Below are 20,237 nucleotides of genomic sequence, written 5' to 3'. Positions count from 1 at the left end.
TGCCCTATTTAATGTGCTGGATTTTTACAACTGCAGAGTAAATACATAATATGCACACATGTCAATGAAACCAGAAAGCAGTTTCTGGTTTGTTTCAGGTGATACTGATGCATCTGAAAGAATATCCATCTATACATTGTGACCCTTTTCAGAGAGAGACTCCAAACAAAGAAGGCCTTAAAGAAGGCCAGGTTTACAATGCATTTAGAAGACATCTGAAAGCAGCCCTGTTCAGGGAAGTTTTTACTGACTGATGTTTTAATGTATTTTCAATCTTTTGTTGGAAGCCGCCCAGCCAGATGGGCGGGGTAGAAATAATAAATTATTATATTATAATATTATTATGACTTTCAGTTCTCATCCATGCCAGTGTAGTGGTCAGAATTTTGGGCAAGGAGCTGGGACACAAGAGTTCCATTCCACGCTCAGCGATGAACCTCACCGGGTGACCATTCACTGCCTCTCAGACAAACAGGCCTCGCAGGGTTGTTGTGAGGTGGAAAGGGGGAGAGAACCATGTATACCACCTTGAGCTCCTTGGAGAAAACAGTGGTATGTGGATACAGGAGAAAATAATAATAGAAGAGAGACTCACCTTCCCAACCACTGCTGTAAAGGTAAAGGTAAAGAGACCCTGACCATTAGGTCCAGTCGTGACCGCCTCTGGGGTTGTGGCGCTCATCTCGCTTTACTGGCCAAGGGAGCCGGCGTACAGCTTCCGGGTCATGTGGCCAGCATGACTAAGCCGCTTCTGGCGAACCAGAGCAGCGCACGGAAACACCGTTTACCTTCCCGCCAGAGTGGTACCTATTTATCTACTTGCACTTTTGACGTGCTTTCGAACTGCTAGATTGGCAGGAGCAGGGACCGAGCAACGGGAGCTCACCCCGTCACGGGGATTCGAACCGCCGACCTTCTGATCGGCAAGTCCGAGTCTCTGTAGCTTCAGGTCCATTTGACTATAGTCACACCTTGAGGTGCTCTCAACTGTTTTAACGCCAGAACATTAAGCACAAGCCAAAGAAAAATAGGCAGCCTGTTTAAATGCTAAAGGTGATGTGCTGAATGATAAAAATGCTTCTGCTTAAATTTTGCATTGTTAATGCAGCACCAGCTGAGTGAAGATGTATGTGACCCAAAGAGGAACTGCCCTGATCAGAATCAACTGGATCTAGAAAGGTTAAAGAGGGCCAGGAAGGGAAAGCTGGCAAAGGAAAAATGGCTCACGGGTGTTTTATATATATATTATCTTTAAAGCACTTATAAAATGCTTGCTGTTTCTAAATCCCTAGCTGGAATACAAGAGCACAAAACTGCATGCTCTGAAAAACATATACTTATGGTGATATTGTGTTTATGAAAAAATATGTTGTTTATGGATTCATTGTTTGCTCTTTCTGAAACTGATGTGAATGTTTTGAAATTGCAGTGAAATCAACAGAAACAAGCCCAACTAGTATGAATAATTCTTCCACTGCAGCTGAATCCTCAACTCAGCGTACAGCAGGAGACACTAGTTCTACGCAGGCAGTGACCTCCACTCCTTCCACCTCGGAGGAAACGTCCACTGCAGGGACATCTTCTCTGTCAACGTTGCCTGCCCCTTTCAGTGCGACCACTGCAGCTGAATCCTCAACTCAGAGTACAGCAGGAGACACTAGTTCTACGCAGGCAGTGACCTCCGCTCCTTCCACCTCGGAGGAAACGTCCACTGCAGGGACATCTTCTCTGTCAACGTTGCCTGCCCCTTCCAGTGCGACCACTGCAGCTGAATCCTCAACTCAGCGTACAGCAGGAGACACTAGTTCTACGCAGGCAGTGACCTCCGCTCCTTCCACCTCGGACGAAACGTCCACCGCAGGGACATCTTCTCTGTCAACGTTGCCTGCCCCTTCCAGTGCGACCACTGCAGCTGAATCCTCAACTCAGAGTACAGCAGGAGACACTAGTGCTACGCAGGCAGTGACCTCCGCTCCTTCCACCTCGGAGGAAACGTCCACTGCAGGGACATCTTCTCTGTCAACGTTGCCTGCCCCTTCCAGTGCGACCACTGCAGCTGAATCCTCAACTCAGAGTACAGCAGGAGACACTAGTGCTACGCAGGCAGTGACCTCCGCTCCTTCCACCTCGGAGGAAACATCCACTGCAGGGACATCTTCTCTGTCAACGTTGCCTGCCCCTTCCAGTGCGGCCACTGCAGCTGAATCCTCAACTCAGAGTACAGCAGGAGACACTAGTTCTACGCAGGCAGTGACCTCCGCTCCTTCCACATTGGAGGAGCCATCCACCGCAGGGACATCTTCTCTGTCAACGTTGCCTGCCCCTTCCAGTGCAACCACTGCAGCTGAATCCTCAACTCAAACTACAGCAGGAGACACTAGTAATACGCAGGCAGTGACCTCCGCTCCTCCCACCTCGGACGAAACGTCCACCGCAGGGACATCTTCTTTGTCAACGTTGCCTGCCCCTTCCAGTGCGCCCACTGCAGCTGAATCCTCAACTCAGAGTACAGGAGGAGACAATAGTTCTACGCAGGCAGTGACCTCCGCTCCTTCCACCTCGGAGGAACCGTCCACCGCAGGGGCATCTTCTCTGTCAACGTTGCCTGCCCCTTTCAGTGCGACCACTGCAGCTGAATCCTCAACTCAGAGTACAGCAGGAGACACTAGTTCTACGCAGGCTGTGACCTCCGCTCCTTCCACCTCGGAGGAAACATCCACTGCAGGGACATCTTCTCTGTCAACGTTGCCTGCCCCTTCCAGTGCGACCACTGCAGCTGAATCCTCAACTCAGAGTACAGCAGGAGACACTAGTTCTACGCAGGCTGTGACCTCCGCTCCTTCCACCTCGGAGGAAACATCCACTGCAGGGACATCTTCTCTGTCAACGTTGCCTGCCCCTTCCAGTGTGCCCACTGCAGCTGAATCCTCAACTCAGAGTACAGCAGGAGACACTAGTTCTACGCAGGCAGTGACCTCCGCTCCTTCCACCTCGGAGGAAACGTCCACTGCAGGGACATCTTCTCTGTCAACGTTGCCTGCCCCTTCCAGTGCGACCACTGCAGCTGAATCCTCAACTCAGAGTACAGCAGGAGACACTAGTTCTACGCAGGCAGTGACCTCCGCTCCTTCCACCTCAGAGGAAACATCCACTGCAGGGACATCTTCTCTGTCAACGTTGCCTGCCCCTTCCAGTGCGACCACTGCAGCTGAATCCTCAACTCAGAGTACAGCAGGAGACACTAGTTCTACGCAGGCAGTGACCTCCGCTCCTTCCACCTCGGAGGAAACATCCACTGCAGGGACATCTTCTCTGTCAACGTTGCCTGCCCCTTCCAGTGCGGCCACTGCAGCTGAATCCTCAACTCAGAGTACAGCAGGAGACACTAGTTCTACGCAGGCAGTGACCTCCGCTCCTTCCACACTGGAGGAGCCATCCACCGCAGGGACATCTTCTCTGTCAACGTTGCCTGCCCCTTCCAGTGCAACCACTGCAGCTGAATCCTCAACTCAAACTACAGCAGGAGACACTAGTAACACGCAGGCAGTGACCTCCGCTCCTCCCACCTCGGACGAAACGTCCACCGCAGGGACATCTTCTTTGTCAGCGTTGCCTGCCCCTTCCAGTGCGCCCAATGCAGCTGAATCCTCAACTCAGAGTACAGGAGGAGACAATAGTTCAATGCAGGCAGTGACCTCCGCTCCTTCCACCTCGGAGGAACCGTCCACCGCAGGGGCATCTTCTCTGTCAACGTTGCCTGCCCCTTTCAGTGCGACCACTGCAGCTGAATCCTCAACTCAGAGTACAGCAGGAGACACTAGTTCTACGCAGGCAGTGACCTCCGCTCCTTCCACCTCGGAGGAAACATCCACTGCAGGGACATCTTCTCTGTCAACGTTGCCTGCCCCTTCCAGTGCGACCACTGCAGCTGAATCCTCAACTCAGAGTACAGCAGGAGACACTAGTTCTACGCAGGCAGTGACCTCCGCTCCTTCCACCTCGGAGGAAACATCCACTGCAGGGACATCTTCTCTGTCAACGTTGCCTGCCCCTTCCAGTGCAGCCACTGCAGCTGAATCCTCAACTCAGAGTACAGCAGGAGACACTAGTTCTACGCAGGCAGTGACCTCCGCTCCTTCCACATTGGAGGAGCCATCCACTGCAGGGACATCTTCTCTGTCAACCTTGGCTGCCCCTTCCAGTGCGACCACTGCAGCTAAATCCTCAACTCAGAGTATAGCAGGAGACACTAGTAATACGCAGGCAGTGACCTCCGCCCCTCCCACCTCGGAGGAACCATCCACTGCAGGGACATCTTCACTGTCAACGTTGCCTGCCCCTTCCAGTGCGCCCACTGCAGCTGAATCCTCAACTCAGAGTACAGCAGGAGACACTAGTTCTACGCAGGCAGTGACCTCGGCTCCTTCCACCTCGGAGGAAACGTCCACTGCAGGGACATCTTCTCTGTCAACGTTGCCTGCCCCTTCCAGTGCGACCACTGCAGCTGAATCCTCAACTCAGAGTACAGCAGGAGACACTAGTTCTACGCAGGCAGTGACCTCCGCTCCTTCCACCTCGGAGGAAACATCCACTGCAGGGACATCTTCTCTGTCAACGTTGCCTGCCCCTTCCAGTGCGACCACTGCAGCTGAATCCTCAACTCAAACTACATCAGGAGACACTAGTAATACGCAGGCAGTGACCTCCGCTCCTCCCACCTCGGACGAAACTTCCACCGCAGGGACATCTTCTTTGTCAATGTTGCCTGCCCCTTCCAGTGCGCCCACTGCAGCTGAATCCTCAACTCAGAGTACAGCAGGAGACACTAGTAATACGCAGGCAGTGACCTCCGCTCCTCCCACCTCGGACGAAACGTCCACCGCAGGGACATCTTCTCTGTCAACGTGGCCTGCCCCTTCCAGTGCAACCACTGCAGCTGAATCCTCAACTCAGAGTACAGCAGGAGACACTAGTACTACGCAGGCAGTGACCTCCGCCCCTCCCACCTCGGAGGAACCATCCACCGCAGGGACATCTTCTCTGTCAACGTCGCCTGCCCCTTCCAGTGCGACCACTGCAGCTGAATCCTCAACTCAGAGTACAGCAGGAGACACTAGTACTATGCAGGCAGTGACCTCCGCTCCTCCCACCTCGGAGGAACCGTCCACCGCAGGGACATCTTCTCTGTCAATGTCGCCTGCCCCTTCCAGTGCAACCACTGCAGCTAAATCCTCAACTCAGAGTATAGCAGGAGACACTAGTACTACGCAGGCAGTGACCTCCGCTCCTCCCACCTCGGAGGAACCATCCACCGCAGGGACATCTTCACTGTCAACGTTGCCTGCCCCTTCCAGTGCGACGACTGCAGCTGAATCCTCAACTCAGAGTACAGCAGGAGACACTAGTTCTACGCAGGCAGTGACCTCCGCTCCTTCCACCTCGGAGGAAACATCCACTGCAGGGACATCTTCTCTGTCAACGTTGCCTGCCCCTTCCAGTGCGACCACTGCAGCTGAATCCTCAACTCAGAGTACAGCAGGAGACACTAGTTCTACGCAGGCAGTGACCTCCGCTCCTTCCACCTCGGAGGAAACATCCACTGCAGGGACATCTTCTCTGTCAACCTTGGCTGCCCCTTCCAGTGCGACCACTGCAGCTGAATCCTCAACTCAAACTACATCAGGAGACACTAGTTCTACGCAGGCAGTGACCTCCGCTCCTTCCACCTCGGACGAAACGTCCACCGCAGGGACATCTTCTTTGTCAATGTTGCCTGCCCCTTCCAGTGCGCCCACTGCAGCTGAATCCTCAACTCAGAGTACAGGAGGAGACAATAGTTCTACGCAGGCAGTGACCTCCGCTCCTCCCACCTCGGAGGAACCGTCCACCGCAGGGACATCTTCTCTGTCAACGTTTCCTGCCCCTTCCAGTGCGGCCACTGCAGCTGAATCCTCAACTCAGAGTACAGCAGGAGACACTAGTTCTACGCAGGCAGTGACCTCCGCTCCTCCGACCTCGGAGGAACCGTCCACCGCAGGGACATCTTCTCTGTCAATGTTGCCTGCCCCTTCCAGTGCGACCACTGCAGCTGAATCCTCAACTCAGAGTACAGCAGGAGACACTAGTACTACGCAGGCAGTGACCTCCGCCCCTCCCACCTCGGAGGAACCATCCACCGCAGGGACATCTTCTCTGTCAACGTCGCCTGCCCCTTCCAGTGCGACCACTGCAGCTGAATCCTCAACTCAGAGTACAGCAGGAGACACTAGTACTACGCAGGCAGTGACCTCCGCTCCTCCCACCTCGGAGGAACCGTCCACCGCAGGGACATCTTCTCTGTCAACGTCGCCTGCCCCTTCCAGTGCAACCACTGCAGCTGAATCCTCAACTCAGAGTACAGCAGGAGACACTAGTACTACGCAGGCAGTGACCTCCGCCCCTCCCACCTCGGAGGAACCATCCACCGCAGGGACATCTTCTCTGTCAACGTCGCCTGCCCCTTCCAGTGCAACCACTGCAGCTGAATCCTCAACTCAGAGTACAGCAGGAGACACTAGTACTACGCAGGCAGTGACCTCCGCTCCTTCCACCTCGGAGGAACCATCCACTGCATGGACATCTTCACTGTCAACGTTGCCTGCACCTTCCAGTGTGACCACTGCAGCTGAATCCTCAACTCAGAGTGCAGGAGGAGACAATAGTTCTACGCAGGCAGTGACCTCTGCTCCTTCCACCTCGGAGGAACTGTCCACCGCAGGGACATCTTTGCTGTCAACGTTGCCTGCCTCTTCCAGTGCAACCGCTGCAGGTGAATCCTCAACTCAGAGTACAGCAGGAGACACTAGTTCTACGCAGGCAGTGACCTCCGCTCCTCCCACCTCGGAGGAACCGTTCACCGCAGGGACATCTTCTCTGTCAACGTGGCCTGCCCCTTCCAGTGCGACCACTGCAGCTGAATCCTCAACTCAGAGTACAACAGTAGACAATAGTTCTATGCAGGCAGTGACCTCCGCTCCTCCCACCTCGGAGGAACCGTCCACCGCAGGGACATCTTCTCTGTCAACGTTTCCTGCCCCTTCCAGTGCGGCCACTGCAGCTGAATCCTCAACTCAGAGTACAGCAGAAGACACTAGTTCTACGCAGGCAGTGACCTCCGCTCCTCCGACCTCGGAGGAACCGTCCACCGCAGGGACATCTTCTCTGTCAATGTTGCCTGCCCCTTCCAGTGCGACCACTGCAGCTGAATCCTCAACTCAGAGTACAGCAGGAGACACTAGTACTACGCAGGCAGTGACCTCCGCCCCTCCCACCTCGGAGGAACCATCCACCGCAGGGACATCTTCTCTGTCAACGTCGCCTGCCCCTTCCAGTGCGACCACTGCAGCTGAATCCTCAACTCAGAGTACAGCAGGAGACACTAGTACTACGCAGGCAGTGACCTCCGCTCCTCCCACCTCGGAGGAACCGTCCACCGCAGGGACATCTTCTCTGTCAACGTCGCCTGCCCCTTCCAGTGCAACCACTGCAGCTGAATCCTCAACTCAGAGTACAGCAGGAGACACTAGTACTACGCAGGCAGTGACCTCCGCCCCTCCCACCTCGGAGGAACCATCCACCGCAGGGACATCTTCTCTGTCAACGTCGCCTGCCCCTTCCAGTGCAACCACTGCAGCTGAATCCTCAACTCAGAGTACAGCAGGAGACACTAGTACTACGCAGGCAGTGACCTCCGCTCCTTCCACCTCGGAGGAACCATCCACTGCATGGACATCTTCACTGTCAACGTTGCCTGCACCTTCCAGTGTGACCACTGCAGCTGAATCCTCAACTCAGAGTGCAGGAGGAGACAATAGTTCTACGCAGGCAGTGACCTCTGCTCCTTCCACCTCGGAGGAACTGTCCACCGCAGGGACATCTTTGCTGTCAACGTTGCCTGCCTCTTCCAGTGCAACCGCTGCAGGTGAATCCTCAACTCAGAGTACAGCAGGAGACACTAGTTCTACGCAGGCAGTGACCTCCGCTCCTCCCACCTCGGAGGAACCGTTCACCGCAGGGACATCTTCTCTGTCAACGTGGCCTGCCCCTTCCAGTGCGACCACTGCAGCTGAATCCTCAACTCAGAGTACAACAGTAGACACTAGTTCTACGCAGGCAGTGACCTCCGCTCCTTCCACATTGGAGGAACCGTCCACCGCAGGGACATCTTCTCTGTCAACGTTGCCTGCCCCTTCCAGTGCGAACATTGCAGCTGAATCCTCAACTCAGAGTACAGCAGGAGACACTAGTTCTACGCAGGCAGTGACCTCCGCCCCTCCCAGCTCGGAGGAACCATCCACCGCAGGGACATCTTCTCTGTCAACCTTGGCTGCCCCTTCCAGTGCGACCACTGCAGCTGAATCCTCAACTCAGAGTACAGCAGGAGACACTAGTACTATGCAGGCAGTGACCTCCGCTCCTCCCACCTCGGAGGAACCGTCCACCGCAGGGACATCTTCTTTGTCAATGTTGCCTGCCCCTTCCAGTGCGACCACTGCAGCTGAATCCTCAACTCAGAGTACAGCAGGAGACACTAGTTCTACGCAGGCAGTGACCTCCGCTCCTTCCACCTCGGAGGAACCGTCCACCACAGGGACATCTTCTCTGTCAACCTTGGCTGCCCCTTCCAGTGCGACCACTGCAGCTGAATCCTCAACTCAGAGTACGGCAGGAGACACTAGTACTACGCAGGCAGTGAACTCCACTCCTCCCACCTCGGAGGAACCATCCACCGCAGCGACATCTTCTCTGTCAACCTTGGCTGCCCCTTCCAGTGCGACCACTGCAGCTGAATCCTCAACTCAGAGTACAGCAGGAGACACTAGCACTACGCAGGCAGTGACCTCCGCCCCTCCCACCTCGGAGGAACCATCCACCGCAGGGACATCTTCTCTGTCAACCTTGGCTGCCCCTTCCAGTGCGACCACTGCAGCTGAATCCTCAACTCAGAGTACAGCAGGAGACACTAGTTCTACGCAGGCAGTGACCTCCGCTCCTTCCACCACGGAGGAACCGTCCACCAAAGGGACATCTTCTCTGTCAACGTTGCCTGCCCCTTCCAGTGTGCCCACTGCAGCTGAATCCTCAACTCAGAGTACAGGAGGAGACACTAGTTCTACGCAGGCAGTGACCTCCGCTCCTTCCACCGCGGAGGAACCATCCACCGCAGGGACATCTTCTCTGTCAACGTTGCCTGCCCCTTTCAGTGCAACCACTGCAGCTGAATCCTTAACTCAAAGTACAGCAGGAGACACTAGTACTACGCAGGCAGTGACCTCTGCTCCTTCCACCGCAGAGGAACCATCCACCGCAGGGACATCTTCTCTGTCAACATTGCCTGCCCCTTCCATTGAGGGTACTACAGCGATCCTAAGAACAAGTAGTGTGACTGTTAAGCTGAGTCCATCTCCCACCTCTTCCAGCTCCACAGAAGAGCGTCCTGAAACAAGCACATCAAAGGCATCTACCTCTACCGGTATGAAAATATCCACCATTGGGGCCTCTTTCCCTTCCACCATTGCCCGTTCACACACATTGACTCCTTCTGAACTTAAAAGTTCATTTGTTAGGGGTCTATGTTTTCATTTGGAAATGATGTTTATCTCCTAGTACATGACTGCAGTGCTTAATGGTTTGCACTTGTTGCAATCATGTTTCTTGGCGAATTACAAAGTTCTTGCATCAGTTTACATGGCCCTTAATATACTTGAGTCCAGAATATCTTCAGTACCTATTAATGTGTTATATCCTTGTTTGATCAGTACTGTCCTTGTGGGAGTTTTCTACGTGGTCCCTCATGAGTCAAGGCACACGACTTATAGTCACCGTGTAACTCCTTCCTGCCTGAGAACCATTCTTTATTGAACTCCAGGCCTTTGGCTTTCTTGATTTCAGCAAGCAGCTAAAGTTCTGATTAATTTTAATTGATTTTATGTATTGCTCTTTCAGCCTCACTATACACTTAGAAATAATAGCATTAGGCTGTACAATATATAAATTATTATTGTCATCATCATCATATATGAGGGCTCTTTTGTCGGCTTGTTCTTAAATATCATTAATGTTCTGTTCTCTTCCTCTTCCTCAGCTCCTTCCACCACAGTTGTCACTCTCGGGTGCCTTAATGGAGGAGTCCTTGTTGGGGGTCGTTGTCACTGCCCATCTCCCTATACTGGGCGACGTTGCGAAGAGGCAAAGAATGAAATCCAAGTGGGTAAGTCTTAGTACAAATTATTAGTACAATCCTCCCGCCCTCTGGCTCTTCCTTTGTAAAGAAAAGCTCAGGAATGTCCAGGTATGTGTAGTAATTTTCTAGGTGGGCAATGTTTGTGGTCTTGCGGCCAACTTGCTTGATTCAAAGTGGTGTGTTACTTCTGCGGCATCACCCTGACACCTTCAGTTTAAAAGGCTTCTGATAGCAGCAGCAGCAGCAGCTGGACAAGAATGTCACCTCCCTCAGGACCTGGAGAGTTCCTGTCAGCAAGAGTAGAGTACACTGTGCTGATATGCGCACATTCCCATGTATTTCACACCCTGTACACGCACCCTATCTCTGCACACTTTGGTGTCCTGGTAAAATGCGGTCTTGACTATGCTACCACTCAGTGGATTTGTAACTGGCTGACTGACCGAACCCAAAGGGTGCTCATCAATGGTTCCTCTTCATCCTGGAGAAGAGTGACTAGTGGGGTGCCACAGGGTTCTGTCTTGGGCCCGGTCTTATTCAACATCTTTATCAACGACTTGGATGATGGACTCAAGGGCATCCTGATCAAATTTGCAGATGACACCAAACTGGGAGGGGTGGCTAACACCCCAGAGGACAGGATCACACTTCAAAACGACCTTGACAGATTAGAGAACTGGGCCAAAACAAACAAGATGAATTTTAACAGGGAGAAATGTAAAGTATTGCACTTGGGCAAAAAAAATGAGAGGCACAAATACAAGATGGGTGACACCTGGCTTGAGAGCAGTACATGTGAAAAGGATCTAGGAGTCTTGGTTGACCGCAAACTTGACATGAGCCAACAGTGTGACGCGGCAGCTAAAAAAGCCAATGCAATTCTGGGCTGCACCAATAGGAGTATAGCATCTAGATCAAGGGAAGTAATAGTGCCACTGTATTCTGCTCTGGTCAGACCTCACCTGGAGTACTGTGTCCAGTTCTGGGCACCACAGTTCAAGAAGGACACTGACAAACTGGAACGTGTCCAGAGGAAGGCAACCAAAATGGTCAAAGGCCTGGAAACGATGCCTTATGAGGAACGGCTAAGGGAGCTGGGCATGTTTAGCCTGGAGAAGAGGAGGTTAAGGGGGGATATGATAGCCATGTTCAAATATATAAAAGGATGTCACATAGAGGAGGAAGAAAGGTTGTTTTCTGCTGCTCCAGAGAAGCGGACACGGAGCAATGGATCCAAACTACAAGAAAGAAGATTCCGCCTAAACATTAGGAAGAACTTCCTGACAGTAAGAGCTGTTTGACAGTGGAATTTGCTGCCAAGGAGTGTGGTGGAGTCTCCTTCTTTGGAGGTCTTTAAGTAGAGACTTGACAACCATATGTCAGGAGTGCTCTGATGGTGTTTCCTGCTTGGCAGGGGGTTGGACTCAATGGCCCTTGTGGTCTCTTCCAACTCTATGATTCTATGATTCTATGTGTGGCTCCATAGGTGATTCATGTTGTTTCCATGATCACTGTGACTCAATGGACACCTGAAGTGCTTATCCTCAGATCTGAAACTGTGGCTGTACCTTCATGTTTAACGACTCCTGTGCTTTCTGATCACAGTGACTGTTGTGGCCATAATCCATGTCTCTGTAACAGTGAAGAATCGGGACTTTAGACCAGAGATGGCGATTTACGGCTCACGTGACTTCAAGAGATTCGTGAATGTCTTTGAGGAACAGGTGAGGGGTGGCTGGGAGTGCATAGAGGACGCCCACTCAGGAAAATCATTACTTCCAGGCAGACCTATTGTTACTTTTGTGTGCCATTCCTTTGTGGTAAACTTCATTAACAGAGATTTGTCCGCTTAGCACATCTGGAAACACAGGCCGATTTCCATCCTTTGGAACACCTAGATACCCAGATGTGGAAATGTAGCTATCAGATGTGTATAGAAAGCTGTTTCTGTAATATGTAGCTCAGAACTGATGGTTCATACCCTCAGGAACTGTCTTCCTAATTGAAAGACCAGTGTTAAAGTGACAAAGGTCATCTTCCAGCCTTTATAATCATCCCATCCCTTTGGCCAGGCTGCCTGCTGGGAACTGGAGTCCAAGAACAGCTGGGGGAGGGCCAAGGACTAGCCCTGCCCAGCACAGGAGATACCCCAAAGGTGTGTCGGAAGGGTGGAGGAGGTAAAGGAGCACAGCAGGATAGAGAGGCCCTACTCAGCACACAGGAGGGACCCAGAATCTGCTGGGATGGGGGGTTTAGTATTTCTCAGATCAACAAACTAGTATCTTGTACATGTAGAGTATTTTGTTGTTTCTGATTTTTGGTATTGCCTCTTTGGTACGTTGTAAACATCAGCAGGACTGCTGACATGCGCACCTTCTAAGCTGTTGGTGCTGCCAAGTGGCAGTGACTCCTCTGCTCCTGGCTCTTGATTGCTGCTCCTCACATTCTGTGGTCACTGCAGCGGAGCTAAGGTTTTCTTTCTCTCTCTGTGCAGATGAACATCTTCTATGCGGGCGTTTTGGGGTACCAGGGCGTACATGTGATTCGTCTGAGGTGAGGCACAGAACAGATAAGCTTGGTGACCAGGCATTGGAGGGAGTGTGGTTTTGGGTTCCACCAAATTCCTTGGCGCCTGATGTAAAACACCACCCTCCCTTGAACACAGAAGCCTGAACAGGCCATGTCGACCCCCCTCACAACAGGCCAACTGGGGGCACCTTCACAGCTGGGGCTAAATGATTTATCCTTCTTGCTTCCTGCTTCCAGGCGAGGCAGTGTCATCGTGGAGCACGATGTGCGTCTGCGTGAGCCGTTCTCGAACTTCAGTGGTTCTTATGAGGCATCCATCAAGGACGTCATCCAGGTCCTGCAAAATAATTGCACTTTCAACCAAACAGGTGAGGCAGCAGCTGCCACTGGCTAGCTGGCAGCTTCCTGAGCGAAAAGGCTTCCTTTGCTTGCATGCCATGGGGCAGCTCTTGCCACTACATTCCTGCCCCATATCCGGCTTGTGGAGTGCGAGGAAAAGGTTCCTTATAAGACGTCTCCAGATCAGATGCCACGAGGAAGCAGATGCCATTCAAGGGCAGCAATCCTGCCCCCTTTTATTTGGGAGTGCCATATTTTTTGCTCTATAAGACACACTTTTTCCCTCCTAGAAAGTAAAGGGAAATGTGTGGGCGTCTTATGGAGCGAATGCAGGCCGCGCAGCTATCCCAGAAGCCAGAACAGCAAGAGGGATCGCTGCGCAGCAATCCCTCTCGCTGTTCTGGCTTCTGGCTTAGCCAGGTGCAGTCTCTTCAGGGCAGAGGGAGCCTTCCTCCTGCTTTCCTGAAGAGGTTTTGCGTTGCTTTCGCTAAAGCAATCCCTCTTGTTGTTCTGCCTTCTGGGATTCAGAATATTTTTTCCCTTGTTTTCCTCCTCCAAAAACTAGGTGCGTCTTATGGTCAGGTGCATCTTATAGAGCAAAAAATACGATAAATCCTGCCGGCATCAGTGGCACTTAAGAGCTTGTCCACTTCTCTACTTGTCCATCAGAGCAGTGAGACAGCCAGTGATCCACCTCTCTACAGAATCTGAGCAGCGTCACTGAGCCCAAGCCCATCCCCCGCTCCCCTGATCCAAACAATCATGCTGTTTCTCTAGGAACAGAAGTACGGAAGCTTATTGGGGAAAAACTTAGTCTTCCTAATGTGCCCATTTCACAGGCAGCAAGCTTCATCTATGCCAGATCTGAGGCCAGCTAGTGTTATCCATGCAAGCTGAGGGGATGCCCAGTGACAGACCCTTTCACATCAACGACCCCAGCAGAGAGGGATGTCAGGGTGCTGGCTGAACATAGGAGGGATGGCAGAGGAAGTGTGTTCCCTCACCTGGCAGGGAGACATGGCGGGTGGGTGGGGGAAGAGGTCCCTCCCCTTGGATGCTCCCCCCCCCCCCATGATTTCTTCCTTTCAGAAGCCTCACCTTTGCTTTCCCTCTCTCCTTTAGATCAGCTCTGCTTTACTGAAGGAGCATCTCGTGTGACTCCAGTGCCCCTGAGCCCTGAAGGTGAGGACTGGGGTGTGAGAGGGGGTTGGTGTGTGCTTAACACACTCCTAATGTTGAAGAGTCGCGGTGGGCTGTCTGGATGGAGGCGGTGGAGCTGTATGAGGAAGAAAACATGGCCACCACGTGCAAACAGGTGCATTGCTGGTGTGGACACTGCAGATGTTGCCAGGATTCTGCAAGTGCAGTCACAACTGAGATGCACAGAGGCTAGCCCTTGTCCCATCAAGTGCAATTAACCTGTGGGATTATCTGCCACAAGTTTGGATGGCTTCAAAGGAGGATGAGAGAAAAGGGTTTTATGGCATTGTGGCTCCATATTCAAGGTCAGTCTAACTCTGAGTATAAGTTGCTGGGAGAAGCAGAGTCAGAGAGTGTTTCTGCTGGTGCCTTTCCCAGAGACAAGTGGCTGAGCATTCTGGGATGCTGAACCCTCAGGGCCTTGGACCTAATCCTGCAGCAGGCTCCTCTTCTGATCTCCTGGTCTCAAACATGCGGTGGTTTTCTAAGAGGCACTTGTGTTCTCCTGCTTCTGACTCCGCTTCCTTCCTTTCCCTTTCCAGATCTGTCAAAAGAATGCAGGAACACCTCTGTGGTGGCACAAAACATCCAGCAATTTTACGTGGCACGAAACGTCAGCGGCAAGCTTCAGTGCGTCTCTAACTGCAGCGTTTGGCACCCCGACCCCTTCAGATGTGTGAACGGAAACTGCTATATCACCCCTGAGGGGCCCAGTTGCTAGTGAGTAGCATGCCAGGGGGTGAAGTGGGTGGTGCCCGTAGGCTGTTCCTACCAGCTGTGCTAGTCATTGTTGTTTAGTGGTTTAGTCATGTCCACCTCTTCGTGACACCCTGGACCAGAGTACGCCAGGCACTCCTGTCTTCCACTGCCTCCCGCAGTTTGGTTAAACTCAGGCTGGTAGCAGAACACTGTCCCACCATCTCGTCCTCCGTCGTCCCCTTCTCCTTGTGCCCTCCATCTTTGCCAACATCAGGGTCTTTTCCAGGGAGTATTCTCTTCTCATGAGGTGGCCAAAGTCTTGGAGCCTCAGCTTCAGGATCTGTCCTTCCAGTGAGCACTCAGGGCTGATTTCCTTCAGAATGGATACGTTTGATCTTCTTGCAGTCCATGGGACTCTCAAGAGTCTCCTCCAGCACCAGAATTCAAAAGCAGCTATGCTAGTAGGAACCATTTACCGGTAAATGCCATTTTGAAGAAAACAGTGTCATTCATGTGCATGTCGTCTTTTGTTGCAATTCCCCGTGGGCACCTGTAACCACTGCTCCTGCCTTGGATTAGGGCCCTGGATGCCACCCAGCCCCCCCCCCCCGAATTGCAGCATCAGAAACACCCTCTGCTCCCCACCCTGTAAAGAACCCAGGCATCCTGGGCCCCATGACCTGCCTCCTTGCCGGTTTTTGACGCTGCCTTTCCTCCCACAGCTGTGAGCAGTCGGACTCCTACTGGTTCGTGGGCCGGCGCTGTGAGCAGGGCATCAGCAAGGTGGGGGTGGCCGTGGGGGTGGCCCTGGGCCTGGCGGTGCTGCTGCTGATCATCCTGGTCTTGGTCGTGCTTCTCTGCTGGAGGCGCTGTTGCCCGAGGGAGAAAGGACACAGGTAGGAGGAGGGCTGGGCACTCAAAGTCCGGTCAGCTCCGTCAGCTCCGCGTCCCGGTCAGTCTCTGCTTTGCATCTTCTCTCAATGATCACCTTGTGTGGGGGAGTGCACTGGGATTGGAAAGGCATTCTCTGTGAATTGCCCTGGGAACTACGGATGAAGGGCATTATACTACAACTATAGTATACTACTAGATGATCTCCGTAGACAACTGGATCGAGGCGGGTCAGGACTGCTGATCCTTTTAGATTTGTCAGCAGCCTTTGACATGGTCGATCATGATCTTCTGGACCACCGCCTCGCAGACGTGGAGATACAGGGCATAGCCCGTAACTGGCTGTGCTCTTTTATCTCTGGTCAGGGACAGAGGATGGCACTAGGGAGGGAAATGTCGTCGTGCCACTCCTTGGTGTGTGGAGTGCCGCAGGGCGCAATTCTCTCCCCGATGCTTTTTAACATCTTTATGCGCCCCCTTGCCCAGATTATCTGGAGCTTTGGGCTGGGCTGTCACCAATATGCTGATGACACTCAGTTCTATCTGCTGATGGATGGCCACACCGACTCGACCCCGAACACACTGACCAGATGCTTGGAAGCTGTGGCTGGATGGTTTCGTGGGAGCCGATTGAAACTAAATCCTTCGAAGACAGAGGTCCTATGGCTACGTCAAGATGGCATGGGGATGAGGGACCAACTCCCTCCTCTTGTGGTGGCCCAATTAGTGCCATTGTCTTCTGTTCAGAGTTTGGGTGTAATCCTTGACGCCTCCCTTTCCATGGAGGCGCAGGTTACAGCAACAGCCAAGGCGACATTTTTCCACCTTCGCCGCATCAAGCAGTTGGTCCCTTACCTTTCCCGCCCCGACTTGGCCACAGTGATCCATGCGACGGTCATCTCCAGGCTTGACTACTGTAATTCGCTGTATGCGGGGCTGCCCTTGAAGCTGTCCCAGAAACTCCAGCGGGTGCAGAATGTTGTAGCGAGGCTCCTCACGGGGTCTCTGCCATGGGAGCATATTCATCCAGTGCTTTTCAAGCTGCACTGGCTCCCGGTGGAGTACAGGGTCAGATTTAAGGTGCTGCTTTTGACCTTTAAAGCCCTTCACGGCCTAGGACCCTCGTACCTACGGGACCGCCTCTCCCGGTCTGCCCCACGGAGAGCTTCAAAGTCCATAAATAGCAACACCCTAGTGGTCCCGGGCCCTAAGGAAGTTAGGTTAGCTTCAACCAGAGGCAGGGCCTTTTCAACACTGGCTCCGGCCTGGTGGAACGCTCTGCCTCATGAGACCAGGGCCCTGCAGGATCTGATTTCTTTCCGCAGGGCCTGCAAGACAGAGTTGTTCCACCTGGCCTTTGGCTTGGAGCCAATTTAATTCCCTCCCTCTCTTTCTTTTTTCTTTTCCTTCTCCTCCTGCGATGAGGCTACATTTTAATATTTTAATGTTCCATTATTTTAATGTTGTATTTTATTTTTGTTTTTAAGTTGTAATCATTCATCTTGTTTTTATTATTGCTTGTAAGCCGCTCTGAGCCCGGCCTTGGCTGGGGAGGGCGGGGTATAAATTAAAAAATATTATTATTATTATTACAACTACTGCTACTAATAATAACCACATTGTAGAAAGGATATCCAAGCTGTTTGTGTCTGGATGGAGCCCTCAGAGGCCCTGCTCCTTCCTGTCTCATTCTCTGCCCTGTTTCCACCTGCTGTTGGTGGGGGTGCAGGTGCACATTTCGGTCACCCCCCTCACCCGCCATAGGCCAGTCTCTGCTGTTTTCAACTGGTGCTGACTCTGGAAGCTGCCATAGAAATGGGCTGAGGGAGAGGCCTTTGCCCTGACGGCCTCTCTTGGTCTCCCTCTCCCAGGCTGACACATCTGCCTCCTGATGAAGAGAAGCGGTATGAAAATGAGCCCTACTGGGTGTTCCATCCCGAACGCCCTGCTCCAAGTACCCCAGCAACTGCCACAGGAGGTATGTGGGGCAAGGTCTAGGCCAGGAAGGGGAGACCATGGTGGGGGTGGCATGCCTTGGTGTCCATGTCAACTGCTGGCCCCCAAAGTATGCTTCTTCCCTTGCCCTGCGGGTTAATGCATGAAAGAAAATACGTCAATGGAATTATAGATGGTCTAGGGTTGCAGAGGAACATGGGTGGAACTGTGGGTTAAACCACAGAGCCTAGGACTTGCGGTTTGAATCCCTGCGACGGGGTGAGCTCCCGTTGCTCGGTCCCTGCTCCTTCCAACCTAGCAGTTCGAAAGTACGTGCAAGTAGATAAATAGGTACTGCTGCAGCGGGAAGGTAAATGGCATTTTCGTGCGCTGCTCTGGTTCACCAGAAGCGGCTTAGTCCTGCTGGCCGCTTGACCCGGAAGCTGTACGCCGGCTCCCTCGGTCAGTAAAGCGAGATGAGTGCCGCAACCCCAGAGTCGGCCACGACTGGACCTAATGGTCAGGGGTCCCTTTGCCTTTACCTTTAGGGTTGCAGAAGGGGTTCAAGTTGCACAGAAACATTCCACCCCACATGCAGAAATAAGGAAATAAGAAAGGGAAGGGGAGAGCAAGAGGGGAGGTCAAACACAGCCACGTCCCCAAACTGCAACCAGGCGGAAGGGCTTTCCATGCCCTACCACCCCACCCTGCCCTGATCCTGGAGAAGGAAATAGAAATAAATAAATGAGATGTGGGGGTTCTCATGTTCTCTGGGAGGGAGCGCTAGGCACCTGAGGGGGAGGACGAGCGTCAGCCCTGATTACGGGCTGCATTATCACACCAGGGAAGACCACTTTGCTTGCCAGAGCTTTGAAGATGCGATTTGTAAAAATAAAGCAGGTTCTAGCTGGCTCTGTAGGTCCCTCCCTTCTTGGAAGAGGTTTGGGTGGGGGGCAAGTGGAGAGGCTGGACTGGGGAGAAGGGAAGCCCAGATCTAAAAAATGACTGACATGCCCCCTCCTACTTCGCCCTTTGCACAGAAGACCCTTTCGCTGGTGACAGAGACAGCTCCTTCCGACCACGCCTGGACACGGTGGACACATCCTTGCCGGTACAAGAAACGAGGGCATTTGGGGTTCGGTGTGTGTGTCACAGCTGGGAGACAGCAGGCAGGGATTAGAAGTGGCGCAGAAAAGCACAGTCAGAACAATCCGGGAGCAGAGCCAAGCCCTTTCCCAAAAAGGACAGGGACTTTTCGAATTACGAAAAAAAGTACATGATCGGTTTATAACATTATGGGTGGTAAGCAGACAGTGGACAAGAGGAGGGTTATCTCTCATGATACGAGGTCATTCCACAAAGACAAAGGGCAGGAGGTTCAGAATGGGGGGAAAGTCTTTCTTCACACTGGTGCCATAATTGACATATGGAACGCCCTGCCACAAGATGTGGCAATGGCTGCTACCTCTTGGAGAGCTTTAAAGGTGCATGGTTGGTTGCGTGTGGCATGAGAGGTGGACCAAATTCCTGGCAGACCTGAGGTCCATCAATTAAAAGCTACCAGTTAGAATAGTGAAATGGAGCCTCCAGGATCAGAAGCAGTCTACCACTGGGTGCCAGTTGCTCAGGGAGCTGGCAGGGGATCCGTGTCAGCAGCAAGGAAGGGCTGTTGGCTCCATTTCCTGCTTGTCGGCTTTTCTTCTGGGCATCTGGCTGGAATCTGGATGCTGCTGCAGGTGGACCTTAGCTCTGAGTAGTGGGGCACTTTCCGAAAGGTGCTTGTCATTTCCGCTGACCCTGCCTCACACTCCTGCTTTCTCCTTCTCTCCCTGCGCACTGCAGACACGGATCGCTCGGCCCCACTTGGCCCGGCTGTGAAGAAGCCACGGGGCCACGGGAAGGACGCTGGGTCTGGATGTGCACAGGACATGCCGTGGTGCCTTCCTGCTTCCTCTCGCACTTCAGGACTGGGGTGCTACTGCCCCCTTGAATATCGGCGCCTCTTCGTGGTGATGCTGGAAGGAGGAGGTGGAAGAGGAACAGGGCCCCATGGGGGGTATTTGGGCTTCTGCCCCCAAGGACTCGCATTGCCCACAGAGGCTGAACTTGCACAATCACATCCCTCAGCGAGGGGCCTTTGACCACTGCCTGGATGCCAAGGGCAGCTGGTGCAAGAGGAGGCCGCCTTGCAAAGGGTCTCACATAGTCTCTGCAGGTCGGGGGCCATAGCTAGCACTTTGGGTACCTTTCTGTACCAAACTATTTCATAGAATCATAGAATCATAGAATCCTAGAGTTGGAAGAGACCACAAGGGCCATCGAGTCCAACCCCCTGCCAAGCAGGAAACACCATCAGAGCACTCCTGACATATGGTTGTCAAGCCTCTGCTTAAAGACCTCCAAAGAAGGAGACTCCACCACA

General features: G+C 52.9%; 2 protein-coding genes across 2 annotated transcripts in view; both read left to right on the top strand.

Annotated features, from left to right (window-relative positions):
- Window positions 1–365: 365 nt before the first annotated feature.
- Window positions 366–20,048, top strand: LOC307202228 (mucin-17-like). Its single transcript, XM_079952042.1, has 11 exons — window positions 366–803; window positions 10,124–10,249; window positions 11,828–11,946; window positions 12,717–12,775; window positions 12,989–13,119; window positions 14,213–14,272; window positions 14,833–15,010; window positions 15,712–15,885; window positions 17,752–17,858; window positions 18,856–18,926; window positions 19,658–20,048. Exons 1-11 carry the CDS (start codon window positions 737–739, stop codon window positions 19,691–19,693), a joined length of 1,128 nt encoding a protein of 375 aa, XP_079808168.1. The 5' UTR covers window positions 366–736; the 3' UTR covers window positions 19,694–20,048.
- LOC307201678 (mucin-17-like) overlaps window positions 9,306–20,237 on the top strand; it is a gene marked incomplete at its 3' end in the record, with an annotated part of 53,683 nt that continues 42,751 nt past the window's right edge. Inside the window, exon 1 of the mRNA XM_079950972.1 lies at window positions 9,306–9,511. The remainder of the gene's footprint in view (window positions 9,512–20,237) is intronic.

This window comes from Podarcis cretensis (genome assembly GCF_951804945.1).
Source record: "Podarcis cretensis genome assembly, chromosome: 13".
NCBI classification, from domain to species: Eukaryota; Metazoa; Chordata; class Lepidosauria; order Squamata; family Lacertidae; genus Podarcis; species Podarcis cretensis.
This window is presented reverse-complemented; position numbering and strand designations above follow the sequence as displayed.

What these genes read in the sequence shown, in the direction of transcription:
- LOC307202228 (XM_079952042.1), top strand. Translation starts at nt 737, where the DNA reads ATGACTAAGCCGCTTCTGGCGAACCAGAGCAGCGCACGGAAACACCGT. An exon ending in TTGCACTTTCAACCAAACAG is followed by an intron (nt 13,120 to 14,212) that starts GTGAGGCAGCAG and finishes TCTCTCCTTTAG; the next exon opens with ATCAGCTCTGCTTTACTGAA. An exon ending in CCCAGCAACTGCCACAGGAG is followed by an intron (nt 17,859 to 18,855) that starts GTATGTGGGGCA and finishes CCCTTTGCACAG; the next exon opens with AAGACCCTTTCGCTGGTGAC.